General features: G+C 34.5%; 1 protein-coding gene across 1 annotated transcript in view; it reads right to left on the reverse strand.

The window, feature by feature from the left end:
* Positions 1-23,679, reverse strand: part of JMY (junction mediating and regulatory protein, p53 cofactor) — a gene marked incomplete at both ends in the record, with an annotated part of 54,475 nt that overhangs the window by 18,100 nt on the left and 12,696 nt on the right. Inside the window, 3 exons of the mRNA XM_084234020.1 lie at positions 4,195-4,364; positions 6,724-6,874; positions 12,221-12,394. Of these exons, the coding sequence (XP_084090146.1) occupies positions 4,195-4,364; positions 6,724-6,874; positions 12,221-12,394 (495 nt within the window). The remainder of the gene's footprint in view (positions 1-4,194; positions 4,365-6,723; positions 6,875-12,220; positions 12,395-23,679) is intronic.

A 23,679-nucleotide genomic window follows, 5' to 3' on the forward strand; every position in this document is an offset into this window, starting at 1 on the left:
AAAGAGGCAATAAAATTTCACAGGCAATAAAATGTCAGAATTTCAAGTTTTGTCAATTAAGAACATTCCATACAGATATTTGCATAAAGGAGAAAGCTAATTAGAAAAGGAGACTACACTAGAAATGCCTCATGAGAACAAGAGATGGGGCTGATATTCTTGCAAAGAGATCCTGAATATAACGTTTAAAAAGGTCCAGGACAAGTCAAGTTCCAATTTTACCTTTAAACACTGATAGCAAGTAAGAAAATATAAGGGGAGAATAAAACCACACTTTAAAATCTATCAACAAGACTTTTTTTCTAGATCACAGTCATGATAGGCTGTCTCATACTAATGTTCAAACAAGAGTAGATAATCAGATGCACTTTTAAAATGTCAGCGAGGAGTATACTGGTATACCTCCTAAATCAAAAAGTTTCCAGAAAGCTTTATGTATTTTATATAAAGTTGTGTTTATAAACAAGAGAGACTTTTGTGCTTCTCTAGAGATTAAAATGCATTACTTTCACAAATATATATTCAATGTTTTAAAATCCAGTATGGTCAGTCCACAGAATGGAAACAAATAGTCACAAATCATATTAAAACAATGTACATATATATAAGATTTGTATATAATACATAAAATATATAAGGCACTCCAGTAGTAAAAACAAAATAACTGATCTGTATGGACTTACTAGGACAGAAATTCCCATCCCCAAAGAAATGCATAAATATTCTTCTCAAGTGCACATGGAACAGTCTCAAAGAGAGATTGTATGTGAGAACATAAACAAATCTTAATAAATAAATGAAGATTGAAATCATATCAAGCATTTTTCAGATTACAAACGTATACTAGAAATCAATGCCAAAAAGAAAACTGGTAAAAACCTAAATATGTGGAGACTAGACAAAATGCTTTTGAATAGCTTGAGTCAATGAAGAAATCAAAGGAGGTATAAAAATTATCTGAAGACCAAGAAAATCAGGAGGTGAGCTATCAGATCCTACAGGATACAGCAAAAGCAGAATTAAGAGGGAAGTTCATAGCAATACAAGCCCACATCAATAAACAGTCTCACATCTGAAGGCACCAGGAAAAAAAAATGAAACCAAAACTCAGTAGAAGAAAGGAAAAATTAAAAATTAGAGAAGAAATCAAGTAGAAATTAAAAAAAAAAAGATTAATGAAACCGAGTGCTGATTCTTTGACAGAACAAAATTTATAAAACCCTTACACAGACTAAGACTAAAAGAGAAAACCCTAATTCAAAGAATCAGAAATGAAAGTTAAAGTTACAGTAGATACTGCAGAAATACAAAAGATCACAGGAGATTACAATGAATATATATACATATACAAACAAATTGAAAAACCTAAAACAAATGGACAAATTTTAGACTCATGCAACCATCCAAGACTGATGCAGGTTGAAACAGATAGGCAGATGACAAGTACAGAAATCAAAGAGGAATCAAAAGTTTCCCTAAGGACAAAGTCCAAGACCAGATGCCTTCACTAGTGAAGTCCACCAAACTTTCAAAGATGATCCAATATCTATCTTTTCAAATTCTTCTAAGTTGGAAAAGGAGGGTAGAAAACTTCCAAACACTGTTCGATGGGCAACATTATCCAGATCCCAACAACAGGCAAACACAATATAAAAAAACACACAAAGACTGATATCTCTGATGAACACAGATGCAAAAATCATCAACAAATCTTGGCAAATCAAATCCAGTAATACATTAAGAGGAGAGGGTCATACATCATAACAAAGTGGGATTCTGTTCAGGGATTCAAGGATGGTTCAAACATATGAAAATCAATGTAATTCACCACATCACAAAATATAAAGTAAAAACGACAATTTTACCAACAGATGTTGAAAAAGCATTTGACAAAATTTCAAAACCCTTTATGATAAAAACTCCTGATAAAACTGGGAATAGAAAGAACATACTTCAACATGACAAAGGTTATATATGACAGTGTAAAGGAATATTGCTGGTAACATGTAAAAAATTAAATAATCATTATTTAACATCATACATAAAAATTCAAAATGGATTAATAAAGACGTGGCTACAAGACCTGAAACCATAAAATACATAGAAGAAAACACAGACAAGGAAAACAAAAGCCAAAAATAAACAAATGGAACCACAACAAACTAAAAAGCTTTTTTGTACAGCAAAAGAAACCACTACAAAACATGAAGGTAACTATGGATTAGAAGATTATTTGCACATCACAGGTCTCAACTTCTAAAATATAAAAAGAACTCATGTAACCAGACAACAAAAACAACCCAATAAAAATAATGGGCAAAAGATGTGAGTAGAAACTTCCCCAAAATAAGACACACAGCTGGCCCAGAGGTACATGAAAAAATGATCAACATTACTTAATGAAATAGAAATCAAAACCACAGTGAGAGTTATCACTTCATACCTGTGAGAGTAACCTATATCAAAAAGACCAGAAACACAGTGTTTGCAAGGATAAGGAGAAAAAGAAACTCTTATGCACTGATGGTAGGAATATAAACTGGTGTAGCCTCTGTGACAAAAAGTATGGAGCGATCTTAAAAAACAAAATGGAAATATCAAATGATTCAGCAATACCATTCCTAAATACTAATCCAAGAATACAAAAACACTGATTCAAAAAGATTTATGATTCCTTATGTTTATAGCAGTGTAGCTAAAAGATGGAAACAACCTAAATATCATCAACAGATGACTGGATAAAGAAGTTGTGGTGTATGTACACTCAATGCAATACTACTCAGCTATATGAAAAAGATGAAACCTTGCCTTTTGCAGTAACATGGATGGAACCTGAGATTATTATGCTAAAGTGAAATAAGTCAGAAAGTGAAAGACAATTATTGGATGATTTCACTCACATGTGGAATAGAAGTAATCAAAGCAACAAACTGGTAAAATACAACAAAACAACTCAGGCATGTGAAACATATGCAGTTAACAGAAAAGAAGGGAATGGGAGGGAAGGGGGAGAAATGGGTAGAGGTCAATTTGCTGGAGTGGTTGGCACTAGAACTTTGGTTGTGGGTGAGTGAAGCATATACACATATCAAGGTCTGAAAGTGTATTCCTAAAATTACAGTATTGAAAATGAATGTTGAATTAATAAAATCTGATTAAAAAATTTTAAAAATGGGCAAAAGATCTTAATAAACATTTCACCAGGAAAGCTATATAACTAGCTAGAAAGGACTTAAAAGATATTCATTATCAGTGTTATCAGGGAAATACAAGTCAAAGCCACAATGAAATACTCACCAGGATAGCAATGAAAAAGAGAATTTATAGGAAGTAGTAATAGAGGAGATGCAGAAGAATCCTAACCCTTGTACATGCTGATGGGAATGCAAATGCTACAGCTGCTTTGGAAAACATTTGGCAGTTTCTCAAAGGGGTTAAATAGCAGCTTTATTCCTAGGTATACGTCAAGATAAATAAAAACCTATGTCTACACAAAAAGTTGAATGTTAATGTTCATAGTAGCATTTAATAACAGCTTCAAAGAGGAAAGAACCCAAATGTTCATCAACTGATGAATGCATAAAATGTGTTATGACCACACAATGGAGTTAACATTCAGCAAAAATACTAAAATGAAGCAAACACAGATGGATTTTTAAAATGTGCTATCTTAAAAAAAACTGTCAGAATCACGTATTTTATGATTCCATTTATATAAAACGTTCAGAAATGGCAAATTTATAGAGATAGAAAGTAGGCTGACGGTTGCTTGGGGCTGGGGATGGTTGGTGGGAAGTTCTATAAGGTGAATCTTTGAGCCTAGTCAATTTTTGCAAAATGCTACTGCTTTAGGATTTTTACATACTTTCTTTGGGCAGGGAAACTCAACAATTGTCAGAAAGCTCTGAATTTTACAGTACAAAAAATTTTTGAAAAGAAATCCTGATGTCATCCTAACTTTTTGTCTTAATAGTATATGGATGCCTGTAGTCACACTGTGATCCTATGAAAAAACCAAGTCTAACTTCTATTAGTGCCATCTCAAATTACAGGCCACAGCACAATAGTGCAAAAATAAAAGTTATCTGTAGAATCAGAAAAATGTCAGTCTTGTACTGACAAAGTACAAAGATAAAAATCAAACAACAAATCTTAAATTTTGAAAATTATATTTTTTCTGATGGTTTTTGTTACCTCCTCTTTTAATGCATGTTTCCTCTGTTCCAAACATATCTCTTTGGCTCTCATCATTTGTAGAGTCTCCTTAGAAACAGCATACTGGAGTTTTTCCATACGTTCAGCAGCTGCTGCCCATGATGCTTTACCAAATTTCTTCTGATCTGCTCTCATTCGATCATACACAGCTATTAATAAATTTTTAAGAGACATTAAGACATAAAACAATTTGATATTATGTAATTTTAAAAGCTTAGATTTTATTAACACTCAAAGATAAACACATAAATCTTATCCCCATGAGAACTTACCTATAACAATTCTAAACTATAATTCAGTAATCTTAGATTACCTCTAATGTCTTCACTTAGAAGAGCAAATCATCGTTCTCAGAAAAATCTTTCTGAAGATGGAACTCAGTTGTCAGATGGGTATCAAGTTTTTAAAAAAAATCCTTCACATGACCAGTGTTATCAAATCTCAAAGTTCCTACAAAAACTTTATTCTGTGACAGTTTATATTTTTCCATGGGTATATTAGTAGAAATCAGAGACATAGCTATTAAGATTATTACAATTATCTAAATCCATGCACTAAAATTGTTATTTTAAATTTTCCAAAAAATACTGTAATAATCTGATATAGGAAGAAATAAATCCTATATAATGATTAGCACAGCTCTTATTCTGAGGTTAATGTTGGAGTAGTAAAACAAATCTAAACAAGACACCCACCCACAGCCTTTAAAAACAGGGGAAGGAAGGAAAATTTTAATTTGCTACAATGTAGCCCTAATTTAAAAGGTACTTCTTGGCAATTAAAAAGCTACTATGTTCCAGTTAATGAAGTTTATTACTGATAATAGTGTGGTAATAGCTTATTCTAGGCCCTTGTATCACCAACCCAACCACACTATGTCCAAGGACTTTAAGAGAGCAGAGACACACTTAAAAGAAGTAGGCAATTTTAATCTTTAAGTCAATACAAATTCACTAATGGTTTCTTCTATATATTCAGAGGTAGTGACTGTGATAAGTAATTTTATACTGCTACTATGTCCTAACTATTTTTTGCAAGGAAGTATATCTCAGTAAACTTTTCCTCAGAATTTTATGAAATCTTCATTTTATAATTCATGTAGATATTAAAAGTACAGACAGGCTCATGAAAAATAGCAGTTTTCTTAATATCAGCTTCTCCTAGGCTTAGTTCTCAATGCTCAAATGCTTTTAGTCACTTCTGGTGGTTACCTCTATTCAGAAATATTACTATTTCTTGATTTTCAGTCTTTAAAAATAAATTCTCTATGATAATTCCCACTGTGACTGATGAGGAATTTTCTTTCTTAGAATCTTCTTCCAACAGTAATATTTCTTTTGGTTTCTCTGTGGCCTTTAAAATCTAAAATATAGGGAGGTAATGTTTTCAGTTCGTAATCTTGCTCTGAATGTCAATTTTAGGGTTTCTAATAAATAAAATCTAATAATGTTGGTTGAATATAACAAGAATATCAATGAACATAAGGAGCTCAATGGAAAACACCATTGAGCTCATAGCTCAATGGAAAACACCAGAAAAAAATAGGTGAAATACATTAATTAGAAGAAAAGGACATGCAAATACCAAATATGACATGAAAACAAACAAAAAAATGATCAAAACCAGTAATAACCAAAGAAAAGCAACTTTTAAAAAGATGATCCTACTTTTTACATGTCTTTGGTCACTTTTTTTTTTTTAAAGATTTATTTATTTATTTATTTATACAAGCACAGGGTACAGTCAGAAACACGGGAGGGTGAGAAAATTCACCAGAGCCAGAGCGGGGAGCAGAGCAGGCAGAAGGACTGAAGTACACTGCTGAGGGGAGCAGCGGGCGACAGGAGAGGTCTGTGCGCCATGTGGGACCCTCCTCCGGTGGCCGGGGAGCAGCCAGGAATCGAACCAGCGCTGCAGAGGTTGCGGGCAGCTTCGCAACCCAGCGCTCAACTGCTGCACCACAGGGGAGGCCCTGATAGCAGTGATTTTTAAACTGCCTATCAAGGAGTCTTGGAAGGATGTCTGTGGCTACCTATGGAAGGGAGTTGGAAGGAATGGGCCTTCAAAGACTTTGCCCTGTTTGTTCATTTGACTTGTCCTGATTTGTATATATCCTTTATAAACTGCAATCATTTAAGTATGTGCTTTCGTGAGCTCTGACAGTTATTGTTGCAAATCATGAAATCAAAGGTTAGCTGTGAGAATCCCCAAATTTGTACTGAGTTGGTTAGTAGCATCTAACACAAGGGTAATTTTGTTGGCTATGGAAGCTATAGCTGTTATCATCCATCATAATAATCCACTATTTTTTTTTAGTGTGGGGTACATGGAAACATATTTCCAGAAAAGATTGAAAGCACATAACCTTAATTTGTTAATAATGGTCTTTATCTTTAACTGCTAAGATGATGAGCAGCATTCATGTATTTTTCTATATAACCATTGTGAACATAAAGAATCACTCATTTCAAAAATACCTAACAAGGGTAATTTTGCTTGGAAACCTACCTTTTTGAGCTTTAGCAGTTATTTCAAAATATTTGACAGTAAGATCTTGGATAGATAGCACAGCCATGTGAGCTTTCCGTTGCCAATCAGCATCTTCTTTTTGAAGACTTTCAATTCTTCGGGGACCCAGATAATCATTCTCCATGGAAATCTTTAGAAAGAAGAAAGAAAATTTCTTTTATTCATTCCTTAAGCATTTGCTGAATGCTTATATATCGGCCATTGTGCTTGGTGTGAAATGGATAAATACTTGGCTTTTGCTGCTCTGGAGTAGAAGCATCTTACAAAACAAAATTAATAGTAATGTTGATGACATATGACATAGAAATGGGTTCCTCCTTCCTCTACCTACCTTCTTCTCTTTCATCCTTCCCTCCTCCACATACAAAGGATATATAGCAAAATGTTAACAATGATTATTTTAGGGAGATCATGAAAAATGCATTTCCACTTATAGCTGTGTTTTCAGGTTCAGAATTATTTGTGCCAATATTTAATAACTGACAAAAAATAATTAAAAACTCAGATTTTAAGATTTATCATAATAAATACCAGCACATTTATTTACTTAAAGATTCTGATCTAAAAATTCCTAAGAAAAATCAACCATGCATTATTTACAAGTCACAACTAAAATGAAAGTAAAGTTGAAAATCAAATGATAAACAAGGATATACCGGGAGAATGTAAAAATGAAATTCACATAAGTGACAATATAAAAGTACATAAAGGCACTACACAGGTATATTAACATGGGAAAAAAAGTGCATTCAAACAATAGCCATGACCATTCAGTACACAATAAAGGACAGAGAGCAATACAGTCAGGGTGGAGTTTAGGTAAAAGAGATGAAAGTAAATAAGAGAGACGGCTAGGAAAGCAGGTTGTGATCACTATAGGTCTTTACATCACACAACCTGAATTTGACAGGCAACAAGAAACCACTACGTTATTCTTAGTAGTGGCATTTTAGATTTCTCAGATTTAAGAGTTCTAGAAGATTTGTTTGCTATAATAAAACCATCAAGTGTCTTGCTTCCTTTTGCTATAATTACCTCTGATTTTAAAGCATGCAAGTTAAAAAATAGAAGATTAGTATTTAAAAGAAATAGAAATTTAATAAATTGAACACTGCAGTTAAAATGTTAAACTTTTGGGCCTCCCCTGGTGGCGCAGCGGTTGAGCGCTGGGTTGCGAGGCTGCCCACAGCCTCTGCAGCGCCAGTTCAATCCTGGGCCACAGGCCAGGGTCCCACAAAAAAACAAGTTGAACTTTTATGTAGCACATTATCATAGAAGTTATTTTGAATGATGTGACTAAACTTTGTACTTTTTAAAGAACTTGTATGTTTATTAAAGACCTTAAGTTATGTTACCAGGTATTTCCCCGTAGCTTTTCAAAGTCTAAAAATGGATGTAAATTCTTATCTATTAACTCCAAATTCAACTTTACACCTGTGATGCTAGGGTTTGGGCTCTGCAAATCACCTTTACTCTTTGCCCATAAGAAAGGTTGATTGGGGCTTCAGGGTTGAAGGAGATGCTTCTTTCCATCTGTATCAATTGATTTTCTTATTACAGTTCCTGTGAGCATCATCTCAGACCTGCTTTCTTCACACTAATATCTGCAGTTCCATCCTGTAAGCAGTTACAAAAGCCAGTTTTTGACCTTTGCAGAACTAGCCTCCATGTGCAACTCACCAGACAAACCAGTATCAGTCCATCAATGCCTTAACCCCAGAGATCTGGGTGTTTCTCTCCATTAGTTCAGCCACATCAGCAGTAGACAATGTTCACTTTCTCAGAGGTCTGATCCACAGGGCTCTGTTTGCTAGTTTTAATAATTAAAACTTTCTTTTCTTTATCTCAGAGTATGGCTGGTTTTTACAATTGTTAACTGATATATTAGAGTTACTTTCTTGCCTTCTTAAGTTATCTGGTTAACAACTTTGTACTTAGATATCAATTCTTTATATTAAGTTTCCTCTGTTGAAATAACTGGTTTGATTTTCCAATCAAACACCAACAGAAACAACCATGGAATAGAAATTTAATAAACAGAAGCAGCAGTTCTCAAGCTCAAAAATATTAAATCTTAACATTAAGATAGAAATCCTTTCACGTGCATGGTTAAACACTACAGCAATGAGAAAATGAGCACAGTAGTTTTTGAAGAGAAAGATAATAAAGAAAAAAATCCAGTAGTCGTGATTTGAAGGCAAACTGATTTGAAGGCAAAGTATAGCAAACTTGTAAATTGCTGTTACATTATCTTTACCATCATTGTATATACATTCTATGCTTTTTTTTAAAACTGTTTTTTAACTGGCTTCTGAAACTCAGTAGCTAATGTTTCACCCAACTATTAAAATGTGTTCATAGTTTATTGTACCTAAGACATTAAGCTAGAATACTAAGTTCTTTTCCTAACTTGGTAAACTTGAAGATGATATATAGCACTGGTCAGCTGGATCATGTGCCAAAAATAATGACACCTCTGTTTTTAATTTCAGGGATAGAAAGAAAACAGTGCCTGTTTCTAACATGGAAAAAAGTATGTGTTGGTTTAGGTAGCTAAGATAGTGAGATTAGTTTATAAATACACATTCCTTGGCAAAGAATTACTTATAATAAAGTACAACACTTGCCTAGGCACTGGATTTTATATGAGAAACTTAACTGTTATACCTGCCTATTGCTGAAACAGTGAACCAGAAAAAAAAAAAAAAAAAAAAAAAAAAAAAACTTCAGATTCTTAGGTGAGAAAAATGTCAAAATAAATCTGTGAATATATTAATGTAACAATACTCATAATGCAAATTTTACAGGCCTAGGAGTCACCTAAACATGACTCTTGATTAAGAAAATAATGTGATTAGATTTGGAAGCATCTAGTTCTGTAATTTTATATTCAAAGCAAACATACATGATATTTTCAGGAAAGAATGTGAAATGTATTTTTTTTTAAAGGTGGTAGAAACCTAAAGGTAAGGAAACCAAAGGAAAAAACAAACAAACAGTTCAGGTAAGAGATAAGTCCTTAATATGAGTGCTGGCACTATATAGTTCACACATGCATGCTAAGGCATGTAGTGGTCCAATGGTGTACAAGTTGCACCTTGCATAAAGACACCCAATCAAAGGGACAGATGAGACACTAAAATCCAGTCCACATTTTGTACCAAGTGCTGCTGCATTTACTCAGAAGGGGGTCCTTTTCCAATTTGTCTGCTGGAATAGGGCATAGGAGTGAGTGTCATTTTCTATTTCACACAAGACACCTATAGTTTTGCTTTATCCTGAGAATCCTGAGGATGAAGAAAGAAAAGCACACTCAAAACTCATCTAAAGATAATTGGTAAAATGAGGTAATTGGCTACATTGGGCAGTGGAGGAGGGGAAGAGTTGGAGATGCCTTTCAGTTTCTGGATTATTAACTTTCAGCAAGTATTAAAAGCATGTGGACAGTGTATTTGATGTGACTCTAGTTGATTCAGAAGATGATTAATTAGGAAGACAATTCATTAATTGACCCTGACTTATTGAGACAATGACTTTAAAAATCTAGAGATCACTTACTTTATTATTTTTTTTTAAAGATTTATTTATTCATGCATACAAGAACCGGGGTACAGGCCAGATTCGCAGGAGGGTGAGCGGATTCACCAGAGACAGAGTGGGGAACAGAACAGGCAGATTGACGAAATACACTGCTGAGGGGAACAGCAGGCGAGGCAGGAGAGGTCTGCCTTGCCATGTGGGAATCTTGGCAGCCAAGATCGAACTCAGTGCTGCAGAGGCTGCGGACAGCTTCACAGCGCTGTGCTCAAAGGCCTGCACCACCAGGGGAGGCCCGAGATCACTTACTTTAAATCTCATTTTATGGATGAGAAAATTTGAGTCCCAGGGAGATTATAACAGCATCCCTTAGCTTTTTCATGTTTTATTAGACTTGTGGTAGTCAAAATTTAGTGTGTACCATAAACACCAAGGAAGACTTGTTAAAATATGTTGAGCTCTCTCTCTGGAGTTTTCAGTAGAGATCTGAGGTTAGGCCCAACAATCTATATTTCTAACAAGGTTAGAGGTGATACCAATACTATTTGGGAATCACATTTTTGAGAAGAAACATTAATTAGCCTTAAGAGTCTGAGAGCTCCCCTAAAGGAGTTTATATCTTCCAGGCCTAAAAAATTGTTGGGAGCAACTGCTTAAAGCTTATAGATGAGTCAGAGGTTGAATCAAAAATCGTTAACTTCCATTTAAATAAATGAAATACTAAATTAAAATATATGTATATTAAGTATTAAAGTTCACCATTTATAACTACAGAATTTGAAGTGATGTTTGTGTTTTTAGTCCTAACAAAGGTATGTAGCTGTCTTTTTTTAATCCCTTCGTTCTCTTTTTAAAAAATTTAGTTATTTATATAGTTATTTAGTTATTACATAAAGAACAGGTGTCAGTTGTGTGGCTAAGTCTGTGCTGCTCTATATCCTAATTCATTAGTAAAGGGAAAAAAGACACACAAATAGGATTTCCCTTGTTATACTTTTTCAAACATACAGCTGCTCATCCTTGCCAAGCATGCTTTCAGAATAATTGCAAATTTTCTCAAACATACATTTATTATATAATGTTCAAATTTAATCCATTGTGGAAAAAGAGTTTCTATTTATTTATTAAACTTTTTAATTTTCTTACATTGTTGTTCATATTGGTGCAGTATTTGATTTCTTCCCTCAGGTGTAGTCCTTGTAAATCTCCCACCACATCACCTATGAACCCTCACCATAGTCCCTTGTGCTCTTTCCCCCTCTCCCTGACCCTCCCCTGCTGTATGCCTAAGATCTATAATTTGCCTGCAAGTTTTGTCTTAGCTTTTAGACACTTTGTTTAGTTTCCCTATATTCCTCCTATAAGTGATACCATCCAATATTTAAAGAAACCACAATTTTAATGTCCTAGCTCACCAAAATTTCCATGTGAATTAAACACAGCAACATGGATTAGAGTTCAGTTGTATAATAAATTCAAACCCTTAAACAACTGCCTCAAAAAACACGACTTTATACAAGAAAATTAAGTGTCATGAATTTTAAAACTCTACCAGTAAGTCCATTAACTTTAAAAACAAGGTTGTCCCAAAACAAATATTCCTAAAACTCCTGGTAAAGAAGTATAGGGCTACTCTGTACTCAAAATAATAAAAGGTGTAGAGGGAGGGGGAAAGTATAGGAAAAAAAGAGGAAAACTGGGATCTCTCAATGTATTTATAACTTCACTTTCTAGGCTATTTTCAATCCTGGCTACTCAGCAAAATCACATTTTGAGATGTTTTAAAATGAGGTGCTGAAGCTATACGTAACTCAAACCTACTATCCTAGAATATTTGGGGAGACAGGAGCAAATAGCTGCGTTTTTAAAAAGATCCTCTATAAATTAAGATGCACAGCTAGTCAGGCCGAGAACTATTTGGATTAAAGAAATACAATACCTTGATTTGCTGTCTTCTTAGCATGGCAAGTTCTCTCATGTCTCGGAATGGCTGTAGTAAATACTGATAGAGTTCAGTTGTGGCTTCTGCAAGACTGCTGTAGGCTTCATCCTCCATCTGATATAAGTCCAGAAGCTCCACCATGCTCTCTGTATTCTTGTGCTTATCCAAGAGCTGCAGAACAAGAAATCCTATTATAATAAGTTTTAACACTTGCTATTAACTTCCTATTACAGCAAGACCTTGGAACTCTGAAACACAGAAACAAAAGTCAAGGATATTGCCTTTTATCACTCATCTCCATGCTTAGGTGTCATACTACTGAATATCACTGCCTGATTCATCCCTTTCATATAGTTACTATTCTCTGTATTTTCTGGTACTCCATACCATCTGCTTAGCATGTCTTTAAAAAAGTTCTTGAAAATTACTTTTTAGTACCTAGTAGCTTTTTCTATACTGATAAAAATGTCTTTAATTTACAGAGCAGAATCAACTCTTGCCAATATTATTTTAATAATTTTCCCAAATAATCTTCATATAACTTCTTTCCAGCTCCCAATCTGAAATATTTCCTCAATAGTTCTGTCAACTCATGCTTATCACTTCTTTCAAAATGCAGGTGAAAAAAAAAAAAAAAAACTTTTTACTGAAGAGTTTTTAGACTGACTATGAGAAAAGTTTACAATTTTCTCACTGTGCATTCCCTGGTACTCGTTTATATTTGTGTGTGTATACATCCATTCAAAATTATGGGTAGAGTATCTAATATGTGTTCAGCTCTTGGGTAATAAGGAGCTAGAAATATAAAAACACGATCTCTGTCCTCATGGGAGCTCTGTATATCATAAATAAATAGAAACTAAGCTTGAATAAATTACAATCTGTGATAAATGTTATAAAAATTATTTTTAATGTTTTAAAAAAGCAAATAATAAAAATAACACAATAAAGTGAAGGAACACTGAGAAAGAGTAAGAGGTGGCAGGACAGTAAACTACAACCTAGTCTAGAGAGATGATGGAAAGAAAAGGCTATCCAAGGAAGCTTAAGCTGAAATTTAAAGAACCTTTGAAAGAACCACGTAGCAGGACAATTATTTTATATACTTATTCTTGGTGTTTATTTACCTGTAAACAGTCTCATCTTAGAAAGCACAAAATTCTGCTGTTCTTTTTCATAACTAAAGTTTCCACTATTACCTTCCTTCCCAAATTCTTGCTTTAGTTACCATATTATATTACACACATTTTCATGCTGAATATTAGACTTTGGATTAACTTCATGCCCAGGTTTTTTTGGGCACAAAATACAGCAGTACCGAGGCATTTAGTATTTTGCCTACTACATCATTAACTCATCATAATAAATCAGATAATCTACATTAAAGTGCCTTTATAACAAAGAAACCCTATTTAAATATGAGTTATCATCTACTGTGTTAAGGCTATTGTAATTTCAACTTTTGCTGTTAATATGAAGAACTTTCACTTCCGGTCTTGGCTGAGTAGTTCCTATTAGGTCAATTTTCCCACAGATATTAACAATAAACCTTGGACAAAATATTACAAAACACTACTTGAAGGCACTTGTTCATTGGCCCCAAAAAGGTTAAAAACTGGAAGAGGCATTAACAACTGAAAGAAGGGAAGGCCCTAGACAAATTTTTATTCATGACTTCGGTCTAAGAGCCGGTCACAGTGAATGCCAAAGGAGAGAAGGTATGTGGCTAAAACAAAGAAACCCACAGTCTTGGTTTCACTACATGAAACCTGATTCTTTTGCTCTGATTCTTGAATGATCAGAAGAAAGATTCTAGAACAACCATAGCAAATAGAAAGTAAGCGGGAGGCCTTGGGAACAGATATAGTCCCCAGTGAGAGGCAGGGAACAGCCCTTCACTGGCAACCCCACCTAACCTCAGAAAGACCCATTGAACACCAGCTCAGCTACCAGGGCCTCAAGGGAGATGCAGGTCCCAGTCAGTTCAAATCCAGGCTGTGCATAGCACTGCCTGATAGCAGTGACCCCGCTTTTTAAGTGCCCCAGCCCAGTGTGGAGGAGGTGGAGACAAGCCTGGCGGTAAAACCCACAGCAGTGAGGTCCTAGAAAAAAGGGGGGAGGCAAAATGACACAAAGAATAGCAGCAGAAACCTAAAGGGGACTATAACACCACATATGGAGAATTTATCTCCAGAACCTAACCACAAAGACAAGGAAGACATAGAATTCAAGAATACTATCATAAAGAAACTTGAATTTGAAGAACGCAGAGTAGATGCAGAAAAGCGGATCAAAGATATACAACAAAATTAAAAAATAATGAAACCTGAATACCTCAGAAACACAATCAATGAACAGAAGCTCAAAAATGATATCTAAAGAAAACCAAACAAAGGGTAAAAAAAATTTAAATATTGTACAAAAATGAACATGTAAGAATAAAAAAGTTTAATCAATAAAAAAAAAAATCAATAGAAAACACCCCCCCCCCGCCACAAAAATGAAACCCTAAAGAAAGAAATGAAGGACTTGCAGGATGAAAAAAAATTAAAAGATTAAAAGTACTATAAAAATCAACAGAAGTAAAATAAACCAAATGGAAGAGTGAAGCGGTGAACCTGAAGATATGAATTTACCTAAAGAAGCAAAATGAAAGAAGAAAATAAGAGATGAAGTTAAAAAAAAAAATGAAGAAACACTTCATGAACAATCCAATACCATGAAGAAAGACAATGTAAGAATAAGGTGCACCCCAGAAGGAGGAGACAAAAAGGAACACAGAACATATTTAAAGAAATAAAAGAAGAAAGCTTCCCAAAGCCTGGTAAAGGAAATTAAGACACAAATCCAGGAAGCTAAAAGAACAATAGGATACATAAACAAAAAGAGATCAAGACCAAGTCATAGAGTGGTCAAACTTCCAAGAGTACAAGACAAGGAAAGACTATTGAAGTTGGCAAGGTGGGTGAAACAGATAACCTACGAAGAAACACAGATCAGGCTAACATTAGAATTCTCAGAAGAATCACCATAGGCAAGGAGAGAATGGAAAGATGTGATCAAAAAATTTAAAGATAAAAACTACCAATGAAGAATACTATATTCTACAAGGCTCTCCTTTGGCTACAAGGAAGAAATAAAGGTCTTCTCAGACAGAAAAACTGAACAATTTGTAAAAACTAAACACTCCCTCCAATAAATACTGAAAGAAACTCTAGAATCTACACCCATTAGAGAAACACACATCATGAACTGAGAAATTAGGTACAACCACAAAATTAAAGACAAAAAGTCAGTAACAGACTTTCATGTATCAATAATCACTCTAAATATTAATGGGCTAAACTCATCAATTGAAAGACACAGATTAGGTTGGATTAGGAAACAATATCCAACTTTCTCCTATCTCCAGGAGACATACTGAGATCTAAAGATAAACTCTGGCTCAAGGTAAGGGTTTAAAAAACAATTCTACAAGTGGATGCCCAAAAAAGGATGAGACAGCCATATTAGTATCGGATAAAACAGATTTCCAGTTAAAAAAAGGGCAACAAGAGATAGGAATTGATAATTCATAATAATAAAGAGAACAATACATCAGAAGGATCTAACAATCATCAGCATATTGTCACCAAATGAAGGGGCACAAAAATATATTAGGCAACTATTATCAAGTCAGAAAACAAACACTGGAAAAACCACATTTGTACAGGACTTCTACACCTCAGTCTCACTAATGGACAAATCTGAGACAAAAAAATGAATAGGGACATAATAACTTTTAACAAAAAGTAGACCAAATGGACCTAATAGACACGTAAAGGACCCTGCACACCAAAAACAGAATATATTTTTTTTTTCAAGTACATATGGGACATTCTCCAGGATTGACCACATGTTGGGGAACAAGAATAATATCAATAAATACGTGAAGACTGAAATCATAGGTAAAGATAGAAATCAAGCACAAAAAAGACAGCAGAGAAAACCTCTAATATGTGGAGACTGAACAACACACTACTAAAAGAACACTGGATCAATGAGGAAATAAAGAAATCAGAACATACCTTGATACAACTGACAAAAACACAACCTTCCAGAATGTATAGGAACAGCAAAAGCTGTACTAAGAGGGAAGTATATAGCAATACAAGCCCATATTAAGAAACAAGAAAGAGTTCAAATAAACAACCCTGTCTCTCACTTCAAGGAACTAGGACAAGAAAACAAACAAACAACCAGAAGCCAGTAGAAGAAAATAACAAAAATTAAAGCACAAATAAATGAAACTGAATTAAAAAAGATAGTAAAAAAAAAAATCAATGAAACCAAAAGTTAGCTCTTTGAAAAATATAAAATCGACAAACCTCTAGCTAGGCACACTTAAAAAAAAAAAAAGGAGCAAATTCAAATAAATATGATTTGAAATTAAAGAGAAGAAATTACAACAGACACTGCAGAAATTCAGAAGATAATAGATTATCATGAAAATTTATGTAGTAAACAAATTCAACAACTTAGATGAGATGGAGAGATTCTCAGAATTATACAATCGTGCAAGACTGAATATGGAAGAAATAGAAAACCTGAACAAACCAATAACGCGCAAGGAAATTGAAACAGCAATCAACTCTCCCGAAAAACAAAAGTCTAGGGCCAAACTTTCTATCAGACTTTCAAGATGAATTAATCCTATTGTGCTCAAGCTCTTTCAAAAAATTAAGGGAGAAAAACATTTCCACAATTTTATGAGGTCAACATTATGCTAATACCAAAATCAACAGTGTAAAGACAAAAAATTTTTCCAAATAAATGAAAAGAGAACTCATCATCAGTAGACTGACAGTATAAAAAATGGGAATTTCTTACAGATGCAGAAATCCTCCAGTAAACATTAGCAAATTCTATCAACAGCAAATAAAAGGACCAAATGCTGTTTTTCTCCAAGTACAGAAGACTGGCCCAAAATTTAAAGATCAATTAATATAATCAATTACATCAACAGGCTACAAGAAAATCATATTATCAGTAGATGCAGAGAAGTATTTGACAAAATCCTATCCTCATTTAAAATAAAAACTCTTAGCAAACTAGGAATAAAAGGGAACTTCCTCAACTTGATAAAGAACATCAACAATATACCCAGAACATCCTATAAAATGTGAGAACCCAGACGCTTTCCCACTAAGATGAGGAACAAGGCAATAATGTCCCCTCTCTCAGCACTCCTATTAAAACATTGTATTTGAGGTCCTAGTTAATGCAATTGGTGATGCTGGAAGTATACAAAATGAGAAGAAAGAAACAAAATTATCTTTGTTTGCAAAGATGTCTTGTTTACCTACCCAAAAGAATACATAAAAACCAAAAACTTCCAAATACCATTTCTAATAACACAAAATCCTGAAATGCTTAGGTATAAGTCTAACATATGTACAAGACCTACAAAGGAAAAATCATACAACTGTGATGAAAGGAATCAAAGTAAATAAATGGAGAGACAGTCCATGTACAGAATTGGAAGGCTCACTACTGTCAACATGTCAGTTCTCAGCATAAACGAGTTAAAACATAAATCCACACAAATACTTTAAGGTAATCTTTTGACAAAGGATCAAAGGCAATCTGATGGAGAAAGAATAATCTTTTCAACAAATGGTATTGATACAAGTGGACATCTACATGTAAAAATAATCCACTAAGACTTAAAAATTAACTCAAAATGGGTCACAGATCTAAATGTAAAATGCAAAAATATAAACGCCCTAAAAAATACACAGGAGGAAATACAGGTAACCCTGGGTTTGATGACCATTTAGACACAACATGAAAAGTGTGATCCATGAAAGAAAAATTGGTAAAGAGGATTTCATTAAAATTAACTTCTACTCTGCAAAAGACACTATCAAGAGAATGAAAAGTCAAGCTATATATACTGGGAGAAAATACTGTTATGCAAAATACAGGGTTCCTAATACTCAGCATTAACAAGTTTATTTAAAATGGGCAAAAAGTGTGAACAGATCTTATCAAAGATGATATACTGATAGCAAGTAAGCATACAAGGAGATAGTCAATATCATGTTACTTGGGAACTGCAAATTATAATAAAAATACCACTATACACCTGACAACAGCAAATGCTGGTAAGGATGTGGAATAACCAGAACTCCCATTCATTGAGAGTGAGAATGTGTTCCTTTGCACTGTTTGGAAGCATGTACACATGTGTAATTATTAGGTCATTTTACAGAATTAACCCATTAATGTTCCACTGATAACTTTCCTTGCCCCAAAGTCTGCTTTGTCTGAAATTAATTCAACCATTCTAGCTTTCTTTTGATTAGATTTACATGGTATACCTTTCTTTAAAAAATTAAACATAGGGCCTCCCCGGTGGCGCAATGGTTGAGCGCTGGGCTGCGAAGCTGCCCGCAGCCTCTGCAGCGCCAGTTCCATCCCCAGCCGCCGGAGAGGTTCCCACATGGGGCGCAGACCTCTCCTGCAGCCCACTGCTCCCCTCAGCAGTGTACTTCGCCCGTCTGCCTGCTCTGCTCTGCTCCCGGATCTGGCTCTGGTGAATTCTCTCACCCTCCCGCGCTTCTGACTGTACCCAATGCTTGTATAAATAAATCTTAAAAAAAAATTAAACATAATCTCACCATATAATTCAGCAATCATACTGCTTAATGTTTACATAAGTGAAAATCTATGTTCAAATGAAACATGCACAAAAATGCTATAGAAGCATTATTCATAACTGCCAAAAGTTGGAAGCTAGAATACGTCTTTCAATAAAATTAGGATGTACTGGTCAAAGAATAAACTGCATTCATACAATATTAATGTACAAAATACTCAGTGTTGAAAATGGAATATTTAGCAGTAAGAAATGAGCCACTAAGTCACAAAAAGATATGGAGGAATCTTCGATCCACATTGCTAAGGTGAAAGAAGCCAATCTAAAGAGAATACAAACTATGATGCCAACTATATGACTCTGGAAAAGACAAAATATGAAGACAGTTAAAAAGAAAACAACAAACAACACTGGTTGCCAGAGTTTGGAGAGAGATGCTGCCCTCCAATGAATACGTGGAACTCGGGGATTTTTAGAAAAGTGAAATTGTTCTATTTGATACAGTAATAGTGTATACACAACATTATGCACTTGTCAAAACTCAGAATTATACAACACAAGGAATAAATACTAATGTAAATTATGCTCTCTAATAATCTTAGTGCATCAATATTGGTTCATCAATTACACCAAATGTACCACACCAATACAAGATGTTAGTAACAGGGGAGATTGTGGGCAGGGGAGGAGTAAATGGGAACAATATTTTCTGCAAACCTAAAGCTGATATAAAACAGTCTATTAACTTTTATTTATTTATTTATTTTAAATAGAGGCATGTTTTATTTATTTATTTGTTTGTTTGTTTGTTTGTTTTGTTTTATACATGCACTGGGTACAGTCAGAAGTGCGGGAGGGTGAGAGAATTCACCAGAGCCAGAGCGGGGAGCAGAGCAGGCAGAAGGACCGAAGTACACTGCTGAGGGGAGCAGCGGGCGGCAGGAGAGGTCTGCACGCCGGGGAGCAGCCGGGGATAGAACCGGTGCCACAGAGGCCGCGGGCAGCTTCGCAACCCAGCGCTCAACCGCTGCGCCACCGGGGAGGCCCTATTAACTTTTAAATGATACAAACCTTTTTTAAAGACATTGCTTTTATATTTCATTATGTGCACTTAGATTATTTTAAAAATAAAACAAAAAGTGATTATAATAAAATCATAATAATCAATACCACTCATTTTCATCTCGGCTAAGCTCTACTATTTTATAAGGTGATCAGGCCAATGTCTTTCTGCTTTGTTAACAAATAGTGTTTGACTGGCTGGTTTCGTTTGTTGGTTTGCTTAATAGAAGTCAAGTAGAGGAAAAAAGAATCAATTTAAACATTAGTGATTTTAATAACTGATGATAAATAATTTATAGATGTGCACAAAGGAGAGGCCAAGTGGGCTCTTGCTTTATGCTAAAGGCAGAGAGACATCAATATGAGTTTTCTGGTTTGTTTTTTCTCTCTGGTTCCAGGGAAACAGCAGGGACTACTTTCTCAAGTAAATCTTGACCTGTGCTCTGAAGGATGAAAAAGCATAAACTATGCAAATTGGGAAGAGAAGACTGGATCAGAAAGACAGAATGGCAAGTCCTACGGAGACCATAAAATAGCAGATTAGAGAATGGGGTTGGGGTAAGGGGTGTACCGTGAAATTCTGGAGACATCAGCAGACCATGATGGGCCAGAGTCATACTACAATGGCATGAACAGACTGGAAGGGGCACCAGAGTGGACAGAGACAGGTCAGTTTACAGGCTCCTGGGTCAGTTCATAGAAGTTTGTGGTAGTTTAGATTGGGGGAAGAGAAGAGCACAGATTCAAGAAATGCTTTGGAGATAAAATTAACAGAACATAGTGAAAGATTGGGTTTTATGGTAGAGGGAATTAAGGATGACTACTTGGTTTCCAACAAACACTGAGACAGAGAACACAGAAATAGAAACAGACTCTTAGAGGCAAAGAATACAGATACCATGTCCAAATTGCTTTTCAGATATTCAGGAGAAGTCATATAGGGGATGCAAAATGTTCAAGATAGACCTTAATTTTACAAAGTCTATAATCTAACTAGAGAAACAAACTGACACAAAAGTATAATATTGACTGTGAAAGACAGTAAAAGAAATTTTAGAGAAAAGATAGATCACATGGGCTGAAAGCACTGAAAAGGGTGCTCTAAAGCTAGGATTAAATCAGGTCTTGAAGGGAGGGAAGTGCTAGGTAGGTGAAGTAGAGCAACCTGAGAAATCATATGACTAGTTGGGAGGAGTACTGTCATGTTCCCTGAAGGAGAGGGGACACTCTAGGGAAGAGCAGGGCATCTCTGTCTAAATAAGCAGTGATACCATTTATGGAGCAGGAAAAGAGAGCAATGCATCTAGTCAATCTACACTATTTAATTTTTACTTCACAGGGCTCAACTTAACCAAGTAACCACATCAAAGTGTTGGTCACTTAGTACCTAGTTACTCAAAGTATAGCATGGAACCAGCAATACCAGCATCATCAGGGAAACTGTTAGAAATAAAGAACTTCAGGGCCATTCCTAATATATAGACTCAGAATCTGAATTTTAGTAAAATCAACAGGTGATGAGTATTCACTTTACAGATTGAGAAGCAATGCTTTATTAGTAAACACTAATGCAATACAGAAGTCCCTATATTATATAAATTATATATTCAATTTTCAAATCTCTAGAATTACGGTAACTTTTTCTTGCTCTAAAAGTATTTTTCCTTAACTCTTTTCTCAGCACATTTACTATTATTTTATATTAGATCAAGTAATACTAGTTAAACTAAAATTGAGCCAAAACTGCCATTTCTCTAGGTTTAGTACTTCAAAGCATTTTTAGCTATCCTAAGGAAAAATAGTTATTATTAAAATGATCTCTTTTTTATAAGAAAGGTACAGAGTGACAAGGTTGGTCTAGTCTCATGTCTAGCACCAGGACCTTATCTTTAGTATAGATGTCATTCAGTGAAGTTGGATGTTTAAAAGGCAATGGCGATCAAAGTCAAGCTAAGTCTCTTCACTCTGATAACATTACTTTGACTCTTTTTTGTTTATTATAATTTGGTCTTTTACTGCTACAAAGAGACAGTGAAATAATCAAGAAATTTTAGACAGAATTCTGACTATTTAAAAACTGGCAATTTAGAATTCATTTTCGAGTAAACTGAAAAACTGTAATATAAAGAGAATTCAGTAAGTTTGTATAATTTACATGTAGAAATTAAAGTAAATACAGACAACTAACAAGGACATCATTTATAAAAGCCAGAAAAAGAAAAATGCCTGGGAATAAACTTAAATCTATTAAGAACCACGCACATAAAATGTAAAAAAACACAATGTAGATAACTGCAAGACTAATAAAAAAATTAATTCTTACTAAATTAATCTATAAATTTCATGCAGCAATAAAATAGCCTCTTGACATTTTTATGGCATAAGAAAAGGTCAATTTTAAAGTTTAAATGGAAAAATAAGAGGACAAAACTATTTTTATAAAGAAAAATTGTAGAGAGGAACAATGGCCTCATCAGGTATTATACTTTATATAAGTATTATGTACAATGTAGGAGTAAATAATAAAGAGCTGGCTACTGTAGTGGCAGGCCACCGGCACAGAGCAGGTTTTCTATGCTTGAAGCAGACGGGTAAAGGAGAGTCCTGGAGCCCTCGGTGGCTTTTTCAGGGTTTTATTGGAATTTTACCAGGTACACGGCAGGCAGCAAAAGATAAGGGGGAAAAATACAATGGTATTAAAGCAAATACATTCAACAGAGTATTACTGAGCAATTAAAAAGAAATACAAGGGAAGAGCCCAATATGCATTAACAGAGTATATATTATGCTAATATTTGAGTAAAAGGAAAAGAGTATGTAATTACCTTTGTATATGACAGTAGATCTGGAAGACATACAAGAAACTCTTACGGGGGCATGCCTCTGAGAAGGGGAACCACAGACAAGGGAATGAGCAAGGAAGAGGGGAATGGGGAGAAGATTTACCTTTCATTTACTATTTTCAATAATGTTCTATCAAATAAATGCATATACTTCTTTTAAAGGGAAGTTTTACACTTTATTTCTTCTCCTTCTGATGTGGCTTACACATCAGAAAAGGAAAATTAAATTATTCCCTTCACCATAATACTTAAAACTAAACATACAAACTTTCCCAAAAGACAAAGTATGAGAAATAAAAACAAAATACATGCATCTCTTCCTATGACCACATATCTATTATTCATAAATAGCTAAATCATGTGTTGAATAAACTCTTTTAAATTACAGCTCAAAAGTAGGATTATGGGAATAATTACAAGTGCCATGCATGATCAATTCTTCTCAAGTCTCAGAAATCAGTTCTAACTGGTGGCAATGGTGCTCATCTCCACCACAGTTTACCACCTTAATGTTGTAGCTTATCAGAAACACAGTAACCACTTAAGGAAAGATAGGATAAGAAAATTTAATAAAAAAAAAAATACCCCAACAAACAATGATAGTTTTTACAATGAAGTACAAACTAGCCTTTCAGAGTTTTACAGGCAATACTTCTTCCTTTGCAAGATAATCTATACGCATAGTAGACCTTTATCCTTAAATCTACTTGAAAATGGAAAATTTTAAGATAATGATTTTCTATCAACTTTTAGGAACAACAAAATTGTTAAAAGAATGAGGCAAAAACCCAAAACAGCAGGAACACCAACATCTTTCAATAACAGCTTCTACAGTCATTTCAAGTGATCAAATGCCAAGGTTCAATAGTAACACAATCCTCAGACACTAGTTTTCTTTGAGCTCTTCTTAC

Source organism: Talpa europaea (assembly GCF_964194135.1).
Source record: "Talpa europaea genome assembly, chromosome: 5".
Taxonomy (NCBI): Eukaryota; Metazoa; Chordata; class Mammalia; order Eulipotyphla; family Talpidae; genus Talpa; species Talpa europaea.